Source organism: Corythoichthys intestinalis, chromosome 6 (assembly GCF_030265065.1).
Source record: "Corythoichthys intestinalis isolate RoL2023-P3 chromosome 6, ASM3026506v1, whole genome shotgun sequence".
Taxonomy (NCBI): domain Eukaryota; kingdom Metazoa; phylum Chordata; class Actinopteri; order Syngnathiformes; family Syngnathidae; genus Corythoichthys; species Corythoichthys intestinalis.
The window spans coordinates 52,308,078-52,320,659 of record NC_080400.1 but is presented as its reverse complement, the minus strand read 5'-3'; the positions used below and the strand labels follow the sequence as shown (position 1 = coordinate 52,320,659).

At 40.2% G+C, this 12,582-nt stretch overlaps 1 protein-coding gene across 1 annotated transcript in view; it reads right to left on the bottom strand.

Moving 5' to 3' along the window:
- The window catches only part of clpb (ClpB family mitochondrial disaggregase), a 98,163-nt gene that overhangs the window by 54,397 nt on the left and 31,184 nt on the right, over nt 1-12,582 (bottom strand). Inside the window, exon 5 of the mRNA XM_057838608.1 lies at nt 11,287-11,415. Coding sequence (XP_057694591.1) covers nt 11,287-11,415 — 129 coding nt within the window. The remainder of the gene's footprint in view (nt 1-11,286; nt 11,416-12,582) is intronic.

Genomic DNA, 12,582 nt, shown 5'->3' with positions numbered 1-12,582 from the left:
GAGACCAAAATGCGACATACTTTCTGTCATACAGTGCCCTCCATAATTATTGGCACCCCTGGTTAAGATTCAAATGGGACCGTGTGCCAGTTGACCCAGTCCCAGGCTTCAACTGGGACCGTGTGCGTCAGATGAGACCAAGATTCAGCTTTTTGGAACCAAACACTCTAAGTGGGTCTGGCGTGCCACGAAAGATGCGCATGCTGAAAAGCACCTCATACCCACTGTGAAGTATGGGGGTGGGTCAGTGATGCTGTGGGGCTGTTTCGCTTCCAAAGGCCCTGGGAACCTTGTTAGGGTGCATGGCATCATGAATGCTTTGAAATACCAGGACATTTTAAATCAAAATCTGTTGCCCTCTGCCCGAAAGCTGAAGATGGGTCGTCACTGGGTCTTTCAGCAAGACAATGACCCTAAACATATGGCCAAATCTACACAGAAATGGTTCACCAGACACAAAATCAAGCTCCTCCCATGGCCATCTCAGTCCCGAGACCTTGTTTTGTTGGCAAAAGGGGGTTGTACAAAGTATTAACACCCGGGGTGCTAATAATTGTGACACACATTATTTGATGTCAAATAATTATTTCTTTATGTGGGATTTTTTTCACCACTGAATAAATGCACTTGTATTGAAGGTTGGATTTTTCTCTTTTTTTCCATTAAGGTCCCATATTATTTGAATTAAAAAAAATTATTAGAAGCTAAAAAAACACATCTTAACCAGGGGTGCCAATAATTATGGAGGGCACTGTATGTTCACTATATGCGTGACATTTTTATAGGCTAGGTTCATACCACAGGTCTTAATGCACAAATCCGATTTTTTATCATATCATATCTGTTTTTTTGGCGTGCCCATTCAGATTGCCTTTGTCCATTGAGACCATTCAAGTATTACGCATGCGCACTAATTCGCAGTCCGACACGCGCTGAGCAAGACGACCCGCATGCGCAGAAGCATCAAAACAAATGACCACACATGCTGGCTTTCAGCAGTCATTCCAGGGATAACGTATTTTGCTTTTTAAAAAGAGGGCACAAATTACAGACATAAATAATCCCTGTCTAGGCTTATATTCAAAGTATATGGATCGATAGCACGCACGCACTGTCCGTGCATGTCACACACACATACAGGCAGTTTGCCCCGACTCTCGCCCGTGTAAGCAATGTTGAAATATTGCTTATATGGAGCAGACAGAAAACCGATCATTCTCAAGCTTATCCTCAACCTATTTTGATTTTTTTTATGACTGCTGTCAAGTCCGACCCTTCCTAACAAGCCGTGTTCAAGGCAAGCTAGGCGCTAATAATTCACAGCTGCACCGCTACCATAGCGTTTCTCTCGCTTTTTGATGACGTAATTGCTGCATGAATTCCGATTTGGGAGACTGGACAGTACAGACCGCCGCGACAGTCTGGAAAAATGTGGCCCAGATCGGATTTGAACCACTTACGAAAGTGACCCAGATCGGATTTGAAATGGTCCAATTCTACGCGACTTGTCACGTTCAGACCGTCAAGTGAATGCCTCACTCGAGTCGGAAAAACACGAAAAAATCTGATTCGTGCATTAAGACCTGTAGTATGAACGTAGCCATATTGTACGTGGAGTACATCAGCTTGCATCGTAGCAGTGTTTGGATCATGTCACTCATGTGAGATGTGCTGCGCCTCTCCCTCACTCTCTTCACCGGCGTTTCGGATGTGTCTAAAGCTAGGCTACGCTCCATCTTGTTTGGAAAAATTTGGTAAGATTTGTTTTCTTATCTTGGCAAGAGAGAATACGCGATGCTTCTTTAGCCTTTAAAGGTCTGTGCTCAGTGATCATCAGACGCTTAATGTAACTCCTAACGTTAGCATAGCATTTGCATTAGGATTAGCTTCAGAACGGCAAGCAGCCTCTTAAAACGCTGGCCAGTTTTTATGCCTCTGCGTTGTGGTGACGGCGTAGCGACAGCATAGACCCTACATCGTCAATGAGCATTCGAAGTTCTGCGTCAAGGGAACGCGTTGCTCTGTAATTCACCGCCAAGCCACTAAAGGATTCAAGGAGGGGTGTTGCGTTGTGTTTGTACGGTTTTGTGGGAGTCTTGTTGAACTTCTTTCTTCCAGTTAGACAACAATGGCAAAGGAGATGAACGCTTGAATGTGGCTCTTCAGCTCATCAACATTGAACAACAAACGTTGAGGCATTGGCGATACAGAAGACTATTGCGGAGGTGGTCTGTCCGACCACTAAACCAGTCGAGGTTGAGAACCCGCAAATTTACAACGCTGGTTTGCCCAATGCGTTTTTCGCTACTTTTGCATGTCAACGGACCGGTTTGATGACCCTCTTCACCGTATCCAGCCTTTCCTATTGTACCAGACAACGCACAGCGTGCCTGTTGATGCCACACAGAGACCGGCAGTCACATTATGAATTCTAGCCTTGGTACTCTCAATAGGTGATGATGTAGCAAGTGTGTAAACTGTCTGTTTAAACATTAAAACAACTCTTGACACCAAACCTGTTCTTTATTCTTCATACACTTGAAGTGTGAATGTAAATAAGCCACAGCAAACATATGTACAAAATAAATGGTAAAGTGCACCCGCCCAAAAATACAACTGAAAGGCCGAAGTCTGTGCTCTCATGAATCAGACTGTAAACCCTGAACACTATATCGGTCCTCTGGCACTCGCCGTAGGTCTGCCACGGTTTGCCCAAACCTGGGGCACTTATCCATTCCCCCCATACTACTCCGCTGCACCTTCAGACTCTGTTCCTCAAGGTTAGCCATATGCCTCATTAGCCATTCCTCTGTTTGATCCCACTTTCTTTTTGGGCAAGACAGGGGAGACTTGGGAGGAATAGATGGAATCTTTATAGTGCCTTGACAAGACATTGTACAGGTGGTCGTACTTGCGGATCTCTTTAATGATCCTCTCGTCGGCTTGGTCCCATTTTTGCGTGCAGCCACTACCATGAATTTTCATTTCGGTGCATACCGACAGTAATACCATTTTTACCACTGGTAAGGTAAGATAATCAAGTTTTTGATACTTTATGAGCTAGTATTCCTGAATATGTCCTGTTGCAGAGAACTGGAAAAGTGAAGGTTCATTTTTCATGAATTCTGAAGCCAAAATATCCTCCAATTCTGGAATGACTCATACGTGGTTCTCAGTCCTTGTACCATTTTTAGGAATTGTCTTCAAACATTTTAAAAACAAATGAAAGTATACAGTGTAGTGTTTGTAGCCACAAGCGATGTCAAGATATTCATTGGTCATGATTGTGGCGCCAACCAAGCACTGGAAAGTAATACTCAAGCTTAATCCAATTGAATCCAAAACAAATGTCTTGGCTTTGCGAAAGTTCTTACCTTTTTTTAATTCAAAAATGCATCTAAGGGAATGCATCTGATCGAGTTACACGGGGTGATTTGTTTAAGTGTGCTCACAGGGGCAGGGGTGAGATTGGACAGGCGGTTCTGAACGCACTATCCATCATGAATATAAACAAGACATTAATAATTGCGATGGTGTAGTGATGTCATTTGACCCAAAAAAGTGTTAAAAGGCAGTAGAAGAAGAAAAAAGCAAAACCGCAAATATTTTACTGCTAAATGAATAAAACTTCACGAATACACTTACATATAAATCACTAAAATGGAGAGTTGGGTGCACAAAGCCATTTTGTGCCTGCACACAAACACAAAAGACACACTTCCTGTCAGTGTGGCGTTACCCCAAGGGCATGTTCTGTGTGGAGGTCAGAGTTCAACTAGGCCCGGCTTGTTTAAGAGCTGCTCGCCTGGAAACTGAGGGGGATATTTTGCCTCCGGGGTCTGTCAATGTATGTGTCTGTTGACGACAGGTGCGAGTGTGAAAAAGAACGCAGTATGAACAAGTGATCAATTTCAAATGAGCTTTGTATTACTCACCAACATACGTGCATAAGTGTTGGCACATTGACAACGTTTGTGGAATGTACACTAGAGGTGTGACAAAATATCAAAATGGTGATGTATCGTGATACTTAGTATCCCAAAAGGTTATCGATATGCTTCTGCTATGATTCAATATGTCGTTTTAAAAAGGTGTCAATGTTTAAAAAAAAAAAAAAATTAAAATAAGGAACCTACCAAAATATTCCACCATAATAGTGTCCCTGTTAACTATATGGCTGCCATTGACAGCACTAGACGTCCAATCCATTTAGACTGGGAGGGGTGAATGAACGTCCGTTCATTTGAAATAATAGCATCCGCAGCCAGTTTATCTATTTTTTGGGTGTTTACAGGTCACTTTTTGTTCATTTTAGGGCATTTACAGGTCACTGCCTATTCATTTGAGGAGATTCCTGTGTCATTTCCTGTTCTGTAATTTAGAATCAATAGGAAGTGACCCTGAAATGCCCCACAATCAACAGATAGTGACCCTGAAATGCCCCACAATCAACAGGAAGTGACTGAAAATGAACAGCAAATGGCCTGAAATCCCCGCAAATGAAACTCATTGGTTGCCACTGACCGCCATAGACGTCCGATCCGTTTGAAGTGGGAGGGCTGGCATCATTCGCTGCCACTCTCCCAGTTCAAATGGATCGGACGTCGACTAGTGATAAAGTCATTTGAATTCACAGCAGAAGGATGAAAAGACCTTGTTTTTCTGTAGATTCGTTGTTTTGTAGAATATCTTAGAATGATTTCCTGACCAATCGTGAGATCGTTATTGTGAACTTTGTATAGCAAATCGTATCGTAAGTTACCAAAAGGTTCCCACCCCTAATCTAGACACAATAACACTATCTCTACTGGCAAAGGAGCCCCGCTGTATTAAAACTGATGAACTTTGATCGGGATAAAATAATTTATCATAATTTTAATTTAAAAGAAATCTTTAAGTTGAACAAAAATTTAATGCTTACAGTATGTTGAAATGTTCAATATTTTAGTATTATTATCACCACTAAATTGGTAATTTTGTGTTTCATTGCTTTTACATCACATCACAATAGGTAATGTACTAGTATGTGCACAGGTGGACCCTGGAACATTTTAAAACTTCTCTTGATATTGTCTTTGAATTCCTAACAAAGCACATTTGAAGGAGCATACAGATTCTACCTTCAGTGTATGGTGGATCTGCCCTGACGTATTCTCCACTGACTCTGCCATAGTGCAGTGATAATTAACTCGAGTAATTCAGTTAGAAAAAATGGTTCGAATTAAATTTTGCTGTTTCGAGGATTTGTTTAGAGTGGCACTGTAATTTGTTTTGAAAGTTTTTGCATTTAGTTTTATCGATTTGGGTGGATACACTGCCCTCTAGTGGCAACAGTGAATACGACGTAACTCAGTTAACCTGTTACGACCCTCATATGGTAAGTTTTTGTTTAAGCTAATGTTTTTTGTTATGTATTCATAATTTAGTTTATAGGTATGTTTAGCATTGTTTAGTAGGAATATGTGTTTGAACGATTTGTTAATAGCATTGTAAAAAAAAAAAAAAAAAGTTTCATCGATTTGGTTGGATACACTGCCCTCTAGTGGCAACAGTGAATACGACGTAACTCATTTAACATGGCTGAATCCAGCTGCTGCCTGTTACGACCCTCATATGGTAAGTTTTTGTTTAAGCTAATGTTTTTTGTCATGTATTCATAATTTAGTTTATAGGTATGTTTAGCATTGTTTAGTAGGAATATGTGTTTGAACGATTTGTTAAGAGCATTGTAAAAAAAAAAAAAAGTTGCCATTTTATAGCATTTAAGCTAGCAGACTTTTGCAATGCAAGTTAGCCAATTGTTCTTTTGTTGCACTTAGATTCTCATTTATATATGTTTAATACCGTTTGAGGCTAATCCCCGGTATTATGATTTATTTTTAAATGGATGCATTGCGCTTGTAAAATGAAAGTGCAATATTGCATAGTTTGAAGAAGCAATCAGGAATTCATCCTCAAGGAGAGCTCACATCATAGTTTCCAGCTGTTTGAACTAGGCCTGAACGATATTGGAAAAAACTATTGCTGCGATTTTTTTGGGGTTTGCGATATATTGCGATATTATATTGCGATATTAAAAAAAATGTATAAATATTTTTTTCAAGAAATTTTCACAAGATGACTTAAATAGCTGTTTGGAAAGACTTTAGATGACTCACCATCACCACAGTGTACAGTCATCCCTTGTTTTTCGCGGTTAATGGGGACCAGAACCCGCCGCGATAAGTGAAAAACCGCGAAGTAGCGCACCTCCTCCATTTTTTTTTTTTTTTTGGTTTTTTGTGCCCAATGTATTTATTCAGATTTAGCATTGGAAAGAGATACATATAAGGCATGTTTTTTTCTCTGTTTTCCCCCCAAAGTGATTTAAAAAATGTATATAAATAAATGGTTTTTAAGCACTTCAAATGTCATAATTATGATAAGCTTTAAACATAACTGTCCAACCAAATCATTTTTGAACAAGAATAAAGTACTGTAGCAGATAAATGCTTGGCTTTATTAAATGCTTCTGTTTATCTACTTTAGCTGTGACCGTTGAAGTGACATGTAGAAATTTCAAACTCCTCATGATCACTTCTGGCATTTAAATGTCTCCAACGTCCCCACAGTACACACATTCATTCCAGCGCGGCTTCCTTGCAACTGTTTAACAAGTTAAACGATGATTGACAGATGCCCGTGTGAAGTCTGCTTCTTTGGCCAGATCAAAGCCATCGTTGTGCCGCAGTGACTGAGAGGATCAAAAGGCTGGGAGAGGGAGGGTAGGAGGCTGTGCGCAGACCAGAAAGTGAGGCGTATGTGGATAAAAAAAAAAGAAAAACTATCGCACGTGGTTGCGATGGGACTATTGCGCACACGCACATCGCGATGGCGATGTTTAAACGATATATCGTTCAGGCTTAGTTTGAACTACTGCTAGGGTTGGGCATCGTTTGAAATTGAACGATTCCGCTTCTGATTCCGGTTCCATGTTTCGATTCTGGTTCTGAACGATTCTCGATTCAGATTCTTTTAAGAGGCAGGGTCCAAAAAAAAAAAAAAAAAAAAAAAAAAAAAATTTAAAATAAAAATAAAGGCAGTGTAAAAAAAATCTATGGTTTAAAAATTTATTAGTTTACATTAATGTCTTCTCAATTTTTTTTTAATTATATGAATTTAGAATGTATTATTATAATTATTACTTTTATTTAAATGAATTAAAAATTAATAATTTTTATTATTTATTATTTATACAATTAATTTAAAATCTGTGAATTAAATGAACTTCTCACCGGGTTATTTTTAACTTGTATATAAATATCAGTCTTTGAACTCGAATGTGATGAAGTTTCTTTCCACAGGAGTGCACTTTCACAAAGATGTTTATTTTTCAAAAGCTTACGGAGAAAACATTTACTTATATTCTTTTGCCGTACATGTACGTACCTCAGCTGGGAGCTACAACGAAGCATTAGTATAAATTCTTCTATTGATTATAATTTGATGTAGATGAGGCGCAGCGTGTCAACTAAGTAGCACTCAGCTAGCTTTGCACTTGGCACTTAGGCTATATTCCATGAAGCCACTCATGCATAATTGGTTGTGCAGCCACCTTTGCATGATATAGTTGTGTTGCAAATGTTGCACTGAGCTGACTGGTCTTTTTTTTTGGGTAAAGTTAAGCTAAACTTTTGAGCACTGCCGCCGCACCGTGTCGATGGTTGTAATCAAGTTGCAACGCACAAACATGCGCTTCTTGTGGCTTCTTCTTCGTGGTTTTCGGCAGCATTTTTTCCCCGCTCGACGGTCAGGGAATCGAAACATGGAATCGAAATTTAAAAATTCCAACGGTTCCGGGAGAACCGGAGTGTTAGAACTGGGTCCCATCACTGCTCAATGCTCGATGCCCAACCCTGACTGCACCCCTCTGGGAGACACTATAGGTGTTTAAGAGCAGGAATAAACAGACTGAAGAACAGTTTCTTTGCTAAAGCCATCTCCACTCTGAACTGCCACATGTAATACCACACCACCCAGTTTGTACTATTTGGTTCATTACAAAACAGTACAAATTATGTTCAAGGCAAAAAATAATAAATTACCAGGTTATATTCAACAATTGTTTAATTTAGAAAAAGTGCATTATAATCTAAGAAGGACATTTAATTTCAAAAGGATTAGCAACAGAACAACAATGAGAGGTTTCAGTATATCAGTTTGTGGAGAAAGGATATGGAATGCTCTGAATGTAGAGCAGGGGTCCCCACACTTTTTCCTGTGATGGCCACATAACATTTCCCTTCTCTGATGAGGGGCTGGGGTCAGTTTGTAACAGAAAAAGTGTGACGATTGCAGGAGTGCCTAAATGTAAAAATTTATTGTTTTTCAGAAAGCCACAATCAAATAACCCTTTCTGGATTCTTCACGGAACAATCCAGAACAAAAGTTGATATGATATATGATATGATATAATAATAACACTATTAATTAAATAGATAATAACCAAATAACCCTCTCTGGGTTCTTCACAGAAAAAGCCACGAAATAAATAACACAAGTAGAAAAAAAAAAAAAAAAGAAAAAAAGAAAAATAATAAATGTTCAGGGGGTCAGAGCAAATGTGGAGGGGCAGGCCGTATCCGGCCCGCGGGCCGTAGTTTGGGGACCCCTGATGTGAGTTAAAAGAATGTCAAAGTATTTATCAATTTAAGACAATGTTTAAACAGTCAATAATTCAGTGTTACACATGTGAACCTGTGCAATGATGGTTTTTGAAGTTTTCATTTATCTTTTTGTGTTTATTTACTTATTGATTTATTTTGTGACATTGATATGAATGTACAGCATGTATAGTTTTTAATTTTATGGGGGTGCGTCTTATGCAGGCATGCAAACTGGTTAGGGGTGAAAAAGGTGACAAAGTAACATGGACACACGGCACGCGCGGAAAAGTGCATTTCATAGTGCAACCAGAGACATCTCGAACCGTCAGTCATTTGTTGTCACGAGAAGAGAGTGGCGGTGATAGTTCTAGGTCATCGGACGAGAGCCTTTTTTGTTATTTGGGTCTTTTTTTCACGGACCGGTGTTCTGACAAATTTTGCAACCCATCAAAAATTGCAATGATGTGGTTCTGCACATGCGCGTAACGTTAAGCATAACCGCAAAATGCGCAAATGCAGCGATTCCAAAGTAAACACTACACAAACTTTCTTGGAAGAAAGGAATATTAACTTACGTTTGATCATGGAAGGACTTGTAGAAAAGTTCTCCACAGATACATCCTGCCATGTTAGCTGCACACAAAAACTGCACACCGCTCTCACCATTAACGACTTCGCCTTGTCGTTAAGCATTAATTAAGAAGCCCGCTTCACAAAGATACGATGTTGGACACTGCAGCAAGGTTTTCAATGCTCTCGTACCGTTGTCAGGATATTCCAGAATGACTTTAATCCAGAACCTCGGTAGAGTTGTTGTCTCAAATGTACGTTTAATAAGGTTGCCGTCATTTGCGATATCTACAAGTTGATCCTCCTGTTACACAGACATGCTCGAATCACTCGGTTTATTCACAAACGGGTCACAAATCTACTCCTTCACCGTTCGTGGGTCTTCGAGGTTGTAGGCTCGTCAGGTGCCCTTTTCGCCGTAAAAATATCTCCAAAGATGTCTGTTTTCCAGTCATCTTCGCTCGTGCTGGGGCTAATTATTTCCAGGAACAAATGTGCTGCGCCCGCGGCCTAGTAATACGTTATTATCGAGGACAAGCGCACATAGATATATTATATGCACAAACAAGATGTACTGCTAGCAGTCCAATCAATGGATTTCTATGACGACAATGTAATCTATCCCGTAGTATTAAATCTAGAGTAGACAGGGATATTGGTGTGTTAAGCAGGGGCACAGGGTTAATTTAACTAGAATGCGGTCGTTATTAAATTATTATTTCTGTGCGGCCCGGTAGCAAATGCGCACCGGAACCGGTCCGTGGCCCGGCAGATGGGGACCCCTGGACGAGAGTGTAGTTTTGAGCATGGACTACGGTTTTGAAGTTAATGGTTTCACTCGCTCGTTGACAGACCCCCCCCGCCCCCCATTTTTTTCCCCTCGGATCTACGTAATTCAGAAGAATGACCCATTTTGATTTCATAACGGCAAAATTACGCCGAAATGTGGCAAGTTTGCATGCCTGTTATGTATAAAATTCATTGTATTTTGAATGTGTAGGGGTGGGGACCTTATAAACTATGTTTCTTCACACTCCTTTTCAGATGTTTTTGTTATTATTTCAATTAATAATTTTTGTGTGGATTATGTTGTCTTAACACCTGAAATCAAATCAATCAATCAAATTTCCAATATTCATTTAAATGCAATATTCTATGTGCAGTACTTACTTATGTGCAATATTTAATGCCTCCACTGTCAAACTGCTGCTACTTCTATTCACACATATTCTATGTGGAATACTTATTTACGTGCAATATTCAATACCTTCACTGTCAACTGCTGCTACTTCACTTCCATTATTAGCACGGCCTGAACATAAGACTACCTCATACACATTTTATATTTAATTAGATTTTATACTTTTATACTTGCAAGTCACTTTTGAGATTTTTTCTTGTCCTGCAATGTAAAGGGAGATGCTCCACGATTTCAATGTACAACTGTATAATGACAATAAAGGGCTATTCTATTCTATTTTGTATTTGCACTAAATGCTCTTTTGAAAGTGAAATCCTAGCAAGCCTTTGTTTTACATCTCCTAAAATTTATTCTGCAACGCATTAAATATTCCAAATCCGATTAGTCGATTATTCGAACTACGGCAATTAGTTTATAGATTAATCGAGTACTTAAATGATCGATAGCTGCAGCCCTACTCTGACACATAAAACAGGGTATACAGATAGGGATAATCAGGCCTAATTTCAGCCTAATCCCGTCCCTTACGATGAAGGCCTAAATATTGAACGTATTCGTAAGATTACCCTGGGTGATTATGAAGAACTATTTTTCCTGCCTGATCCTGTCCTGGACAATTCATTCGGCCTAGTCACAGACGCTATAATTGTGCCATAAAACGGCAAACCCTTATCTTACCTTCTTTCTCTACCTCTAATATTACTAGTAGTATGATTATTACCACTGGGTGGTGGTATCAATACAAGTGTGGGAATGTTGTGATCGTCAGCACTCAGTATTTATGACCGCCCCCCCATGTGTGAATTTAACAATATATACAATGTAAAACCATTTAAAGTACTCTCCCACTTTTAGTATGTTGTGACATACCAAACTCGAGTAGCATGCGGACAGTGCGTGGGTCATCAGCCAGTGTGGCGTAGTGAAGTGCTGAACAGCCGCGGAAACCAGCCCTGCTGCTCAGCCTGCTGCTGAACTCATCTTCTCTGGACACCAAGACTGCAGGAAGTGAAAGACAGTCAATGTTAATGTCAGAATTCGCAAGTCCAGAATAGCTTTGATGACAAACAAATAAGACTGTCTTAAAACCTCAAAGAACTCTTTGCAACTTGAAAAGTAATTCCTGCTCATAGATAAATGGCCAAAGTGTGTGGTAATGACTGCTACACCGCCAACTACAAAATTGACTTTCTTGTTTCTCTCTTTGGAGGAGTTTTTCATTTTCAGAAATTTAGGCCCACTTGTCCAAAATGATTCTGACAACGGCAATTACATTTTGCGGTCTGATGCGTACATACATAGTTCTCTCCTTCATCTTTGCCACTCAACCATCCTGCTTTATTTTTCCACCTCCTTCCTTGGCATCCATCAATTCCTTTCACCACATGCACACTCATCTTCCACCCCCACCCAAAGCCTCTATCCCAATAACTTTGTCTCATCCATTTCCTGGCTTTCTCTCCCTCATCATGCCACCCATCTCCATCAATCCCTCCCTCTTCACTGCATCTTCTCCTTCATCTTAACTTTAGTCCATCCATTGCTACTCCCCACCTTCGTCCCTTCCTCCCATCACTCCATTCCTGCTGTCCTTCATCAGTCTTCCTCTTCCTGCATCCCACTCTCTACAACAGTTTCGCTCTGCAGTGTGTGTGTATGTGCAAGATAGAGAGAGAAAAAGAGAGAGAGAGGGGCAGGGCGGGATAATCATAGCTAACCCAATAAAGCGTCGCACAGGCCCCTCTAGCCCATCCATCAGCGTGCATCTGGGAAACGCTTCCCCACGCTGTGCTGGCCCCACGTGGACTCAAACCTGACAGCCATATAAATGTCTGCAATATACATATCCCATATAAATATGTCTGCGGAAACCCAACACAGGCTGGGGAGGGGACTAAGCGTGTGTCAGTGCCAGCCTGCCCGTGTGTGAATGTGTGTGCTTGTGTTTGCAGCTCGGGAGGAAAACAAATAACACGTGCACTTATTAAAGAACATATACAATGAATAATACACAAGAAATAAAACTTGCATATATGCTAATCTTTATGCATGTCCTAATGTTACATTCTATCCATTTGTTCACTTGCGAGTCATATAAATGTACGCAACATCACAGTCTCACATAAATGCACAACCAGGCCTGTTGCGATAACAAATTTTAGTAGG